Source organism: Polyodon spathula, chromosome 8 (genome assembly GCF_017654505.1).
Source record: "Polyodon spathula isolate WHYD16114869_AA chromosome 8, ASM1765450v1, whole genome shotgun sequence".
Lineage (NCBI taxonomy): Eukaryota > Metazoa > Chordata > Actinopteri > Acipenseriformes > Polyodontidae > Polyodon > Polyodon spathula.
In genome coordinates, this window is record NC_054541.1 from 7679671 (window position 1) to 7693181 (window position 13511).

At 40.0% G+C, this 13511-nt stretch overlaps 1 protein-coding gene across 2 annotated transcripts in view; it reads right to left on the reverse strand.

Annotated features, from left to right (window-relative positions):
• Window positions 1-1405: 1405 nt before the first annotated feature.
• soga1 (suppressor of glucose, autophagy associated 1) overlaps window positions 1406-13511 on the reverse strand; it is a 35359-nt gene continuing 23253 nt past the window's right edge. The window contains exons 6-14 of one of the 2 annotated variants that reach the window (XM_041256548.1): window positions 12679-12834; window positions 12069-12194; window positions 11377-11607; window positions 10701-10853; window positions 9298-9465; window positions 7195-7446; window positions 5844-5914; window positions 4206-5625; window positions 1406-3737 (exon numbers count right to left, since the gene is read on the reverse strand). In XM_041256548.1, the coding sequence (XP_041112482.1) occupies window positions 3591-3737; window positions 4206-5625; window positions 5844-5914; window positions 7195-7446; window positions 9298-9465; window positions 10701-10853; window positions 11377-11607; window positions 12069-12194; window positions 12679-12834 (2724 nt within the window). In that variant the 3' untranslated portion in view covers window positions 1406-3590. Of the gene's footprint in view, window positions 3738-4205; window positions 5626-5843; window positions 5915-7194; window positions 7447-9297; window positions 9466-10700; window positions 10854-11376; window positions 11608-12068; window positions 12195-12678; window positions 12838-13511 lie in introns of both variants that reach the window. The other variant, XM_041256547.1, reaches the window with a different exon arrangement.

The following is a 13511-nucleotide window of genomic DNA, read 5'->3' on the forward strand; positions in this document are numbered from 1 at the left end:
GGACGGATCCAGAGTCTTGCTTACTGACGTGTGTGTGTGTGTGTGTGTGTGTTTGTGCAGCTATTTAGAAATGCTAAACCAAAACAAAAAAAAAAGGCTGGAGGCATTAGCACATCTATTCAGATGAGAGTAAAAGCAGCAACTGGCTTGAGGGACCCCTTGAACCCAAAAGTAACTGCCAATCCCTGCATGACAACAACAACATTATTAATATGTAAGAATTTGGAAGACTGGTAACACAGTATATCAAGGGTTGATACAATACAAATAGAATAAGCCAGGAAGGTTCGCTTGTGTTCTCACGCTCAGGTCACCCTAACAGACCCTAGTTTTGTTAAAGCCACTTTTCAATAAAATAACATGAAATAATAAAAAAAAAAAAATTACAGGAGTCTGGTTTTCAACAAACATTTATTGTGAATGATGGCAAACAATAGCAATGATATTTGAGCTGACAAATTCACAGTTCAAATAACCCTCCCTAGCCCCCAAAACCAAATGTTAATTTATGTCTAATGTCTTTTCTTCTTCTTTTGTACAGAAATGTTTAACTTCTGATGGAAACTAACGGTGAATAGGCTTCTTTAACACTGAGCAAAATGCTCAAAATCATTAGCCATTAAACTTTTCCTGCTCAAAGATAGAAACAGAATATAAATGATCAGGTTTATATTTGTTTTAAGTTACAATATCCTGAAAAGATTTTTTTTTTTTTTCAAAAACAGAATATTTTTAAAGAAAGAAAATGTACAAGCATTTCAATAATTTAGCAAATATTAACAGTACTAAGATTTTTTTTTTTTACAGCTACATGATGAAAATGTTTTATTGAATGAATTTTGCGAGTGAGTATGTGCATTTAAATAATGCCTAGCAGGTTAAGTCAGAAAGATCATTCTGGAACACTCTTTGGAATGGTTATTGATGTTCTAATTCTTATTGGCTTAGTGTGTGATTGAACCTCTGAAGTGAAGTAGGACATAGAGGGATCACTGACTTTTAAATTTCATATGAATGCTACTGCTAGACACAGTGGGTTAGGGTGTAATTTAGATGAAAGTCTTTAACTTGATCTGAGAGGTCTGCCATTTGAAATGTGTTCCTAATGATCATTTTGACTAAGCCTACAATCCAGTATTTTGCTATATACAGTATAATGAATCTCTTGGCGATATGCAATAGATGCTAATCACTAAAACTGACTCTAACTTGCGGAAACCACGGTTACGCCCTTTTTATATATACTTTTTTTTTTTTTTTTTTTTTTACAAAAACAGATGCTGTGCTCCCAATATTAAACGTAAATCAAAAACTGCTCTAAAAAAATCTTAACTTTACAAAATAAAAAATAATAATAAAAAATAAATAAAAAGCTACCACACCCAACTATTTACAACAAGATAAAAAAAAAAAAAAAAAAAAAAAAAAATCTGAAATACATTTTTTTTTTTTTTTTTTAAATAGACTAAAAACTGCAGCTTACAAACTGGATCAGTACTTTACAAGTTTTCTGAAGTAATTGATAAATATGTCTATGCTATTTCGGCATTGTGTGCATAAACGATTTCATTCACTTTTCTAATTATTTTATTATTTTTTTAAATTCCACAGGTAAAACACACAGCAATTTGGAAAAGTCGCCCACAGGACTAAAATGAACTTTATGCAATGTTAGCGAATGCTACAGCATCCATTTTACGGCTTTCCAGGGTGTAGAATGGGTAGATAGCACACTGGAGCAAAAGCAGATAAACTTGATTTGTAGGTTGGTTCAATTGGAAAGGTTTGGAAGTTATGTGGTCTGCTCGTAAGGTTTTACTGAAAAGTGTGATCACAGGAGATCTGAGGAGCGAGGGTTCAAATACAAATGAGCCATTTTGTCAATCAGTCTGAATTCACGAAAGGCACACAGATCCTTTTTAAACACAACTTCCATTTCTTTGAGTAAAATGAACTACAAGCATGTGTTCAGCTAGGAAAGGGAGCAAGGTAGGGTTAATAACAACAGCCAGACAGTGCTCTCTGTTGTAGATTGCTTTGTACAGCAGTCCCTCATCTGAAGAAGTTAATGAATATTGACACAGTAATGCCTAATTTTTCCTTGGAAAAAAATATCATTTCATTTGACAGTAATCCTAATGTCATATAACAACATCAGCATTATTAAAAAGTACCATGACTACATCCACAGCACATGCCAGTGTAGACAGTATCTGTGTTTATATCCTCAGATTATGGAACTCTGCTTAATGCACTAACCAAGTTTGATTACAAATGGATAAAGGGTTGTCTAGATTAAAAATTCTACTGTGAGGTACAGGGCGTGACAATGAAACAGATCAGACTGGCAGAGCAGAATGTGACGGCAGCTTTTCAGGGTGGCTTGCAAGTGTAACTGACAGCGGTTCAAAGTCACAAAGAAAGTCTTTTTCTGTTTTTAGAAAATATGTTTATAGGAGGCCATTAATGGGCTCTAATACATTAGTAAAGGTTTGTGGGCTGCAGTGAAGTGAAGTCGATTTGCACTACTGTATATTCATTTATGTCAAAAAGTATTAATACCTATCCTTTATGTAGCTACCACAATAGAAATAAAATCTGTTCTGATCCCATGACAATACGCTTAAACTTTGTGAAAGCTAGTCATTCATTTATTGTATCAGCACCATTAAGATTACAGATAGATATATAACACAATACCTTACACTGTAAAATGAATCCCTTGGTATCAAAGTAATATAAATATTAATTATTAAGAAAGAAATTAAATTCAGCATGATTTCTTTTTTTTTCCCTTCGGTCTTAGTGTTAAAGCATCTGTCCTATCAGGCTGATGCACCACCCTTCATTGTAACATTTATTTCACCAGGACCAGGAGTTCATGTGACGAGAGTCAAAAGTGACAAACTCTAGGCTACTGCAATGCAGTGAAGTGATGGGGTTCAATCTGAACCCATAAGAAGTTGGTGGATTGAATGGCCTTTTGAAAATAGGTCCCAGGTGACAAGTGCTCTCCAAACTGCCCGGTTTGAAACCCCTTTTTTAGAATGGATAAAGAGAAATGTTACAAAACTATATTTCAGACAGGATTCCAGGGCTGCTTTTTCGAGCTAAAAAAGTTTCTCGAAAATTTCCACCACCCATTAATTTGCAATACTTTGCCAGGCTACGCTAGCAAAGACAAATAACATTGTTCATCTTCTCTATCATTCTGGCAGATTTTGCTAACACGCTGACTATAAGGCCCAAGTTAATTCCCTTTTTAGTAGGAGGGAAATGCTGCAAGGCCTTACAAGAGCTAAAAAAAAACTTTTGCGATGCAATATATATTTGGACCTTATTCATTGTGTGTTGCTTGCATCCAAATAAATATGCTTACAGTTATAAATTCATGTTACTAGTCTAATATTTGGCTAGTCATCAAAATACAGTAAACAGTATTGATAATGAAAAGGAGATCAGCCCAGGTAACATTCCGGATGCTTTTAGCTCATGACTTGGTATGGTTTAAGTGAGCCTGGTTTCCTCCTCGTTCAGGGCAGAGCTAGCCTGTGTTCTGGGCAGGGTGCCCCAGTACGAGGGCAGCGTCTTCACTCGGCTGCCTCTCCTTTCTCTTCAGCTGCGTTGGGATCTGTGGAGCGTAGCTTGCACTGCGGGTGTAAGTGACGGGTGGTCGATCGAGAGGGACGTGCAAAACAAGAGGTGAGCGACTGAGATGTACAGTCACACGCTGCATCCTGTGAAGAGGGACCGTGAAGTTAGTACGCTGAAGATCAGAAAGGGGGCTTGTTTTCATTACTCAATACAGCGGGGGATTATTGTGCAGGTTCTCAAGAGCACAAGGCCGCTTAAGTGTATCACAGCATCACTGTGCCACTTATATCCTGAAATTACTTAGGGTTAATGACAATTATCAGTATGCAAAATAAATAATGTAATATATATATATATATATATATATATATATATATATATATATATATATATATATATATATATATATATATTTTTTTTTTTTTAAACTTTAAATGGAGGGCAATATTAATTTATATTAAAATTTATATGTTATACTTAAATATTTATTCTTTAAAAAATGATTTAGGAATCGTTACCCGTTATTGTTTCCATATGTGCATTTTAAGTGTTGCTAGTAGAAGCTACAATCTTATTTATTTCATAAGGGACCACGGAAAATGGAAATTTACCTCATTTGAACTCATGCTTATGTTTCTCGTTATAGAATCTTTGCTGCCATGGTTTAGGTTGTCTTTCATGCACTGCTTCAGAAGCCTCTTGTTCACAATCTTTGCAACGCTATCTGAATGGGTATTTCCGAGTGTAGAAGACACAGCAAGAGCACCATCTAGTTTCTTGCTCCCATCTTCGAGGACGGCTTCTTTCTGTTGTCTGTCCCCACCAGGACCAGGAGTCTGCGTCCTGCCACAGACGTTACGGAAGAATTCTTGGACGATGCCATACTTGGGAACTTCTGCCTTGGTTTTACTCTCCTGTGGGATTCCCTTCCATAGAGACTCGGTGCTACCAGAGTGCTCCACCACGTTGAACAAGCTGGAGAGCCCATCGTTGAGGCCTCTTAATACGGGGCTGTCTCTGGTGGTGGTAGACCTGGCCCATGCTGACCCATTCTGTCCTCGGTGGTGGAGGTTCCACAGGCTCCGGTCTTTAGAGCTGTCCAATTTGGATGAGGATGTCGACAACTTTCTCTGCAGCTTTGGAGAGCCATACTTGGGTGAATAACATGGACGATCAATTTTGCTGTGGACCTTATCCAAAGACGTCGATATCTGCCTGCTGCGGGCTGACATCAATGAAGAACTCCTGGGTGACCAACTCTTGGAGTGCAGGCTGGTTCTTGGGCCCTCTGTCTGCAGGCCAATGCTGACAAACTGTGTAGTTTGGGTGGCAGTGGTGGTGACCCCCACAGTCTGGCTAGCAGTGTCCTTGCACTTTCTCTCCAGAGAGCTGGAACGGATGGCTTGCCTCACGCAGTTTGTCATTTCCTTCATGTCGTCGCTCAGGTTGCCAGATATCTCCAGGCTGTGGAAGGGCAAGGGTAATCCTGCAGTGGCCACCACAGTGTGCGGCACAGAGCTGCTGTCCAGGAGGTCCCTGTGCTGCTTAGAAAAGTTGCAGAGCCATCTGCCGTACGTGCTTTCTGAAGAATTTTCTGAATCTCCAAGATCTTTGGGCTTGGCAGTAGTAAACAAGTAGCCTGGCTCAGCCATCATCTTCTCCTCATTTTTTCCCTGCATAACACAGCCTTCCATCCTGCGCAACACGGGCGGGCTGTAGTAGATCCGGATGCCAGTTTTATCTGGCGCAGTATAACTCCTCTGTATGTGTTTCTGGGATGGGTCATGGTTGGTCATTGTTGGACCATCCCAGGTCTTGAAAGGGTCCAACTTTTCAACCTTCTCGTTTGTCAAATACTCCCAGTTCTTCTTGTTGAATTCCCCAAGGTTGGAGAGGCTGTTGGCGATAGCCTGGACACCTGACTGACCCTTCTGGTCTATGTTGTTGCCATTGTTGCTGTTGATTGTTGGGACGAAGGGAGAGGAATCTAAGAGGCTCTCAAACTTGGACATGGAAGAAATGGATTTGGTCCTGAAAAAAGAAATCCTTTTAGATGCTAGCCAAGTATACATTTAAGGCATGATTCAAGTCACCTTACAAAATCAGATTTTAATAAGAAAAATCACCTGTCAAGAGGTTAATATATGTTCCTTTATTTGTCAGTAACACAAAAAATAACAAAATATAGAAATAAAACGAACATAACTTAATAGCCTTTGCTGATTAAAAAAGCAATCGCATTATCTCACCTCTGTAGATTTGTTCCCATCGCATCTGGTTCACAGGATGTTTCTTTTTCAGTAATTTTTTCGTGTGAAGTCTGTAAATGATCATATATAGAAGTGCTGTAAGTATCAATTACCAATGCGGTTGTGTAAACTCCAATATATAATTATTAAACCTGGATTAAATCAAAATGATAGCATTGAAGAAACATGTTACTTAATGGCACAGTAGTGGAGCCATGTCTACAGTGGCACCATAATTTTTGCTTAATTAATGCTTAAATTGTGCCATGGGTGCATTTGTAACCTAGTTCCATAGCCTGGGCTATTTTAAATCACAAATCTATGCTAGAGAATAAAATAACCACAGCAAGCAATACAATATTGTCCATGAAATTTGACAATATTAACACATTATAGGTTAACGCATACTCCACTATTGTTAAAGACAATTGTTAGAAACAATGAGGAAAAGCTGTTCTTCCATTGAGGAACACCGCTGCAAAAGGACATTTTTGAACAGAGTATTTTTTTGCTATTTTTCAGGACTGGGCGTGTATCCGAGGGAAAGTGAACCGAAGCCTGGGCCAATCTAATCTGTTCCTTGAGAATGGGATTGGAAAATGAAATGGAGAAAATAGTATAAAGACAGGGCAAGAGAGTAACTGCAGCTTGCCACCTCATGAAAGAGGGCTAAAAGTCCAAACTGAGTTCAATTAGAACAGACTGTTTGCTTTAGAAACAAACAGAAATTGTGACATTGTGTCTTTAGTAACAGCCTTGCCTTACATCAAAGACATTTTGTCATACTCTCTTTGAATGATCCCCATCATGTTTACCAGATTTACAGCTCTTTCTATTCTATTCTATTTTATTCATAGAGACACAAATAGATTAAAATAAGTAAATCAGTATATTTCATCTAACAATGACCTCACTCTGTATTTGTGTGTGTTTTGTCATATAAACGCATGCATTATTAGTCATCTAAAGTCATCTAAATCTAAATGTATTATTAGTCATACAATTAACCATCCTCACCTGTCTTTGTGACTAACCCTATAACAGCAACTAGAGAAATATAGAAATAGAGGCTTTGAAAGGTGTGGCATCACCTTCCTGTGAGGACAGCAAGCAAAGACAGAACAGTCACAAACCCCTCACTTACAAGCTGACAACCCAGCACACCTCTTTTTTGATTAGACAATGGGAATTTTGCTAGTTAAACACAGTTCTCCTGGCTTTTTCTTTGGTTTTCTTATTTTTATTCCTCGGGTTAAAGGTAGTAGACTGAATGTTTTTATTAGATTTTTGAACGTTGGTTCTACTGTGTAAATATGAAAAGCGGCAGTGTTTCTCGAAGTGTGTTTTTTACCTGGCTGGTTTTGCCCGGGGTGTTCTGGAGTCTCTGCTCCCACTGTCTCTGCTCCTGCTTAAAGCGTTCCAGGAGCTCCTGCTTCTCTCGGCTCCAGTTCTTCTCGCTGATCTGCAGCTGCTTGGTCAGGTCCATGACTGCAGCGTAGGAGTCGGCCAGCAGGTGCTGGTGTTCCTCGCGTTCTCTTTTCAGAGCAGCTTTCAGCTCCGGAAGTGCCTTCTCCGGGCCAGCCTTCCCTGCCTTGCACTCCAGCTGTCAGACACAAGTGTTTAGAATAACTCCAGGTTACCATTCCACGCAGGTTTGGCTTGACTCAAGTGCTGCTGCACACAATACCCTTTATAAACTCACCTACAAAACTGTAGAGGTCTCAAGTGGGGCAAGATAATGGCTTGGTTGAGTCGATAGCCTGATTACAAGCAAATAAAATAGACCTTACCCCCAGAAAACAGGAAATAATAATAATACTTTAGCCTGAGTTAACACAGAACACCATTGCGATGAACAATAGCTTCACTCTATCTAGCAGGAAACTGTTCAATTACTCCCATTTAATATGGCACAAAGAATGGCCTCTCCAACGTGATTCAGATCATCGGTGTTCATCAAGCAGTTCCTAACTGCGGCAGTTTCAGCTGAATGCATAAAAGGAAACTGAGGTCTACAAAACACAGCAATCGCTTCAGCAACCATCTGTTAAGTTATAAGACAGCTGAAGGTTTGTCTTTAAAAGCCTAATGGGAGCGAAAAAAAAAAAAAAAAAAGCCAGAGCGATAAACAAATCCTTGCTGTGTGAAAGTACGTTGACAAATAAAATTAATTTTTAATACATACATTTCCTTTGCCTCCTTATAAAAAAATAGTGGTGTACAAATTCCATGAGGTAAAAGTTGTCAATTTGCTGTGAATGTAAAACGGATCATGTTTATGCGAAATGGTTTTGTCTCAAGGATGGCCTTTCAAAAATAAAACAAAATAAAAATGAAAAGCAGAATCAGAGTCCTTTTGAAATTCTATAAAAACAGAAAGAAAGTGCGGTCATAAACAGACTTTGCAAAAAGCTAAATTGCCAATCAGCTCGACTAAAGGGCTGAAAATACCTGAAATACTCTAGTTATTAAGCAAGTTTAAAGACCGGTCATTAAATTGAGCTGTTTAGCATTTCAGTTTAATGACAAGCTCTGGCGTAATGCTCGACTCGAACGTTTACAAGGTAATGAAACTCAAACCACAAGCATGGGCACAACTTTGCTTGTCAAAGGACAAAAAAACAAGGCAGTAAAGTGGGATAGTAATGGGGAAACGGCAACTTGACAACCCTCCAAGAAGAAAGTGCACCCTGTTAATGCAGGACCAGTGCCTTGGCTGAGTGTGGCTGTCGACCTCTCAGCATTTCACACAAGTCTGGTTTGGAGAAGGTACAGGACAGGGGATGCCAGACAAGTTTAAATAATAGCCCGGGCCCCCTCTGTAAATGGTGTTCTGTTAAATCTCTTTGTACAATTTGACTGTGGTGCTCTTTACAGAAACACTGAACTGTGGCAAGCCATAATATTTGCCTTCCACAAGGAAAAAAGATAAATGCACTAAGTGTAATTCACTACCTTATAAGTTTGAGAAGTGGATCCTGGCCAAATTCTTAAGCAGGTTGAAATTCCTGGCTAAATTTGCTCTGCCATGGCTGGTTTAATTAGAAAGACTATTTCAATTTCCCTATTAATGGGAATCGGAGAACGATCACTGGGGAAAAAGAGGATACAATTAATTTTATTCACCCTTCTATTTCATATATTAATTAATATAAGTATTTATAGTTATATATATATATATATATATATATATATATATATATATATATATATATATATATATATATATATATATATCTTTTTATGAACCCAGTTCAGTAATTCTGCTAATTTTGTAGCATTTTGTATACGGAAAAAATGGTTACCTCATATAAGGCTGTCATGCATTCACGTCTTCCGTATGTCCCTAAATAAAGAATGTCCCCACATGAGGTCACCGTGCATGTAAGGGTTAATAAATGCAAAATGTTTTGCAGTACATTAGTCTGGAAGGTAGGTGCGGAAAGCCACTCACTTGTGTGGTGTGGCACTTGAGTTCGGTTCTCTCCACCTCCCAGGCAGACTTGGCCTTGGCGAACTGCTGCGTGAGCTCCTCGGAGCCACGCCTCTCCTCCTGCAACTCCGTGCACAGCTCCCACAGCGCCTCCTTCAGGTCAGCCAAGGCACTGCCCGGCTTGCTCGCCTGCAGAGAACAAGGCAGCCGTTTACTTACACTGTCTTTGTGTCAGCAGAGCTGTAGAACAAGAGCGCTAACCTTTACAATCTTGAGGTGAGACAAAAGCCTGACTGAATCATTAACACTCCTGTTACTTTGATTTGATGACTTCCCCCATGCTTACTCTGAATGTAGAAAGAAACAGTGCTATCTGGAAATAAGCCAGACATGTGAAGATTCAGCTGCTTGTGGTGGTTTAAAGCTTTTGGAGAACATTGGTCACAAGGTTGAGTCTGTCTTTCAGTTATTGCATTTAAATCCAAATATTAATTTGTTTGCATTCAGACTAGAAGGTGTTCAGAATACTGTACAGTCTTGTTAACTTGTGTTTCTCTCTTTCTTTAGAAGTGGAATTGATTGGATTACCAATGATTTTAAAAGTTTTCTTTCCTCTCGTTGACATATCAACGTTCTCATGATGCATTGTTGATTGGTTTGTTTTCCACTTTTTTTCACTTTGACTCCCACTGATCCCGCCACATTAGTATGTGGCAATGTTGCCCTGCCCCTGTGTGTATTTCTGTGCTGAATGTTGCATGTAGTGTGTTAATGTTGGTGTATAGTCATTGGTACACGGGATGTAATATGGGTTACGAGCAAAATGGATATTTGTATTTAGGGACGAGGATTGCACAGCACTTCACGTGCAGGTAAAATGTAAAAATATGTGAGCACAGGGAATTGCACTTATTAAATCACGTGCAGTTCCGAGACTTGAACTGAATGATTGATTAGCAATCAAGACTCGGTACAGCTGCATAAAAGCAGCATGTTTTCACTCACTCGGGGTTGTGTGTTCGGTGAGTGGAGAACGTGATTGGAGACGGAGGTTAGAATGATTTTTGTTTTGGCTGCCAGTGTTGTGTCCTGTGTTATTTTTGTTTTTACAACCTTTTATTTTCAATCTGTTCAATTATTAAATGCTGAGTGAAAACAATCGCTCAGCTTCATCAAACTCCACCTCTGTGTATTTTGTGTCTGACGTCACCCACTACAGCCATCTTTGTGACAGGAACTTTAGAGATGCCTCAAGAAAAATGTGTCAAAGTGAAAATAAAGTCAGGACAACAAACAATATCAGCAGCAATAATGTGTTAATGCTTCTTATGAGAACTGAGAAGATGCTGTTTAAACCCTTGTTAGAACTCCTTTGTTCACAAATCTTCAGGCTAATAACTATGCTGTGCTATCCCCAGTAGTACCTGCTTGTAATTTCTCTCCATGATGCTATCAACTCTCTCCAGGGTTACAGAACTCTGAGATTTCTCGTCTGCGGCGGTGGTCTTGTTATCCAGTTGGTGCAGAACCAACTGCTCTTCTTCAATTAGCATGTATAGATCCTTTACGCTGCTAACCTGCAAAACAAGCAGAGGCTTCCAGTCATTTCTCTGGTTCAGAAAAACAAAATAAAACTGGAAGAGCCCAAGCAACCCAATTTTTATTGTAATAGCACAGGAGCTAAAGTAAGAGAAGATCTTCAGAGATCATTCCTAAGATTACAAATATGACCAACTCTCTTATCCCCTATTTATTACTAAAAACAAAGCTGATTTGCAGAAGATTTAGTGTAAACCCTTAGTATGCATGGATTAGGATTTAGAGGGGTTTACAACTCTAGCTGGGTGCAGTTCAAAGTGATAAACTATAGCCAGTAGATTAAAGTTTCTTTAAACACTGGTGGAAAAAGGCAACCATAAATATCAACTTTGAACCACTTTTATACAGACAGCAAGTGAAGGACATGGGGGGCTGGCTGGGGAGCAAAGTAAAGTATTAGAATGGAAAGTGGATGAGTAGAAATGAGAAGTCTTTTACTGTCATTTTCGCCCCTTTGCCCCATTGGTTGCCGGGGAGAGTGCTGAAATGATTGGTTCTCACCTCCAGGAAGTCCGGCCTCTCATTGTCCAGCTTCTTGCCCAGCCTCCACTGCTTGAGGAAGCACTTGAGTTTAAGAGTGAGCAGCAGGAGGCCCTGCTTGAGCTGCTGGGACTCCTGCACCATGAGGTTCCTCTCCTGGCTCCAGGACTTCTGCTCCAGACGGGTTTGCAAGCTCAGGCTCTGCAGCTCGAAGTCCCTCCGGAGCAGAGCTTTCTGGTGCTCCTCCTTCAGCTGTACAGGAGAGGAGGAGCAGCGCAGAAGAACATAAGAGCGCCGCCCTGTATCTTTTCCTCACCTTTTTTCCCCCAGATGGATTAATTTAACAACAGTTGCCAAAACCATAAACAGCTGTACGACCGTCACGTTTACTAATTACTAATTACATATTTTCGAATTCTGTTCAACACATAACTTTAAACAGAGCATTCCATTGCAGCCAAAATGCAAAAAACAAAATGTGTATGTCCTCCATAATTGTACATCTCAGCTTTTCCTAATGCCTTTCCAAAAGAGGCATTTTTCCAGTACCTCATTCCCCCAAGCCCCCCGCCTTGAACCATGTTGCTATTGGTAACCACAACAGCGGTATTGTTGGGGGACTGTTATATAAAGTGTTTCTGTCCCAGCGAAGTAAAGTAGAAAGCCATCTGAACTGAATTGAAAGTGCTCCAGTGACCTCATTCCGCACCGACCTGAGCAATCCTCTGAGTGCAGCTCTCGCCTTCCTTGCTGCGAGTCTGTCTTTCCTGGGAGAGCTGCTCCTGCAGGCCCCGGATACTCTCCTTCGCCTCCAATAGATCTGACTGCAGGGCTTTGATCTGCACAGCGAGCCGCGGGATGAGAAGAGAAGAGAGGCCAGTGAATACATGAATCACCAAACATCAAAAGCTCTGTTTCTTTCCAACAATTTAGATTTACCATTAAAGCATTTCAGCGACTTTAGTATTTATCACCCTGCAGGACTATTGCAAGGCCTTCTCATATTTAAATTAGCAGTGTGTCTGTTGACTACACTGGGGAGTTCTTGAACTCTTAATGAAATTACAATTTTTGGGGGGCTTTGAAGCACTAATAAAATTCTCATGAATACTGTCACCAATGATATAATGTACCGTGCGACATGCAATTAAGATCCATTAACGTGTGTACGTTTATACCTTTAACAACACTATGAAACAGAAGACCATAGCACACACAAGAATATGGCTTTACAGCACTAGAAACAGACAGTTCCTGAGGAGACGACAAACAGGATGTATTGGGAATTGACAATTCTAGAGGGTAAGGGGTTAAAACATGCACCTCAGTAGGGTAGGAATCCTGCTCGTCTTGTTTGAAGGTCTTGGACTCTCTGTTGGTCTCTTTGCTTGGATCCCCATCAAGGCTGTTCGAGTAGCCCCCTGGCTGTCTGTGTCCCTGGCCTCCTAGCTGCCACTCCTTTTGGTCCCTAAAGTCAGGCTGCTGCATGCATGCATGGGCAAGTTAATGAAAATAAAACAAAGGATAAGGAAAGGGGAGAAAGGGGGGGTGAGGAGAGGGGAGGGGTGAAGGGGGGTTTGAGGAGAGAGGAGGGGAGGGGAGAAGGGGGGCGAAACAGAAAAAAAACACAAAAAATGGCTCTTGTAAACATTGAATAAACTACAAGACAAAGAAAAGTAGGTAAAGGAAAAACAGCTTTATCACAGTGGCACAAGACAGTGTGGACAACAAAATCAAAAGAACAGTGAGCAGGAGGATGGGCTGGATTTGCTGGTGGAGGGGGTTGGGGGAATGGGGAAAGAAAAACAAAGAGAGAAGAAAGGGAAAAAAAGTGTGCAAACACCAGTTATGGTGCCCATGCAGTGAGAGGGAAGAGGGAGTTCTAACTGACTGCAGAGGTGTCCAGGTTTAATAGAGCTCTGTACTAACTAGCCTGCATGTTCATGGAAGGCAGCCCGGGCATTCTCAGCAGTCTCGCAGTGAGTAACAGTCAACCTTGAATCCTTTAGTATACTCTCTGGTCATTTTGTATTAATTGTGAGTCACACTAAAAAGCTGTACTGCTGCTATTTAAAATATACAAGGGTGTTTTTTTGGTTTAAAACAATAAAACTGCATACTGTTATGATTAGACCTCACAGACAGATATAATGGAA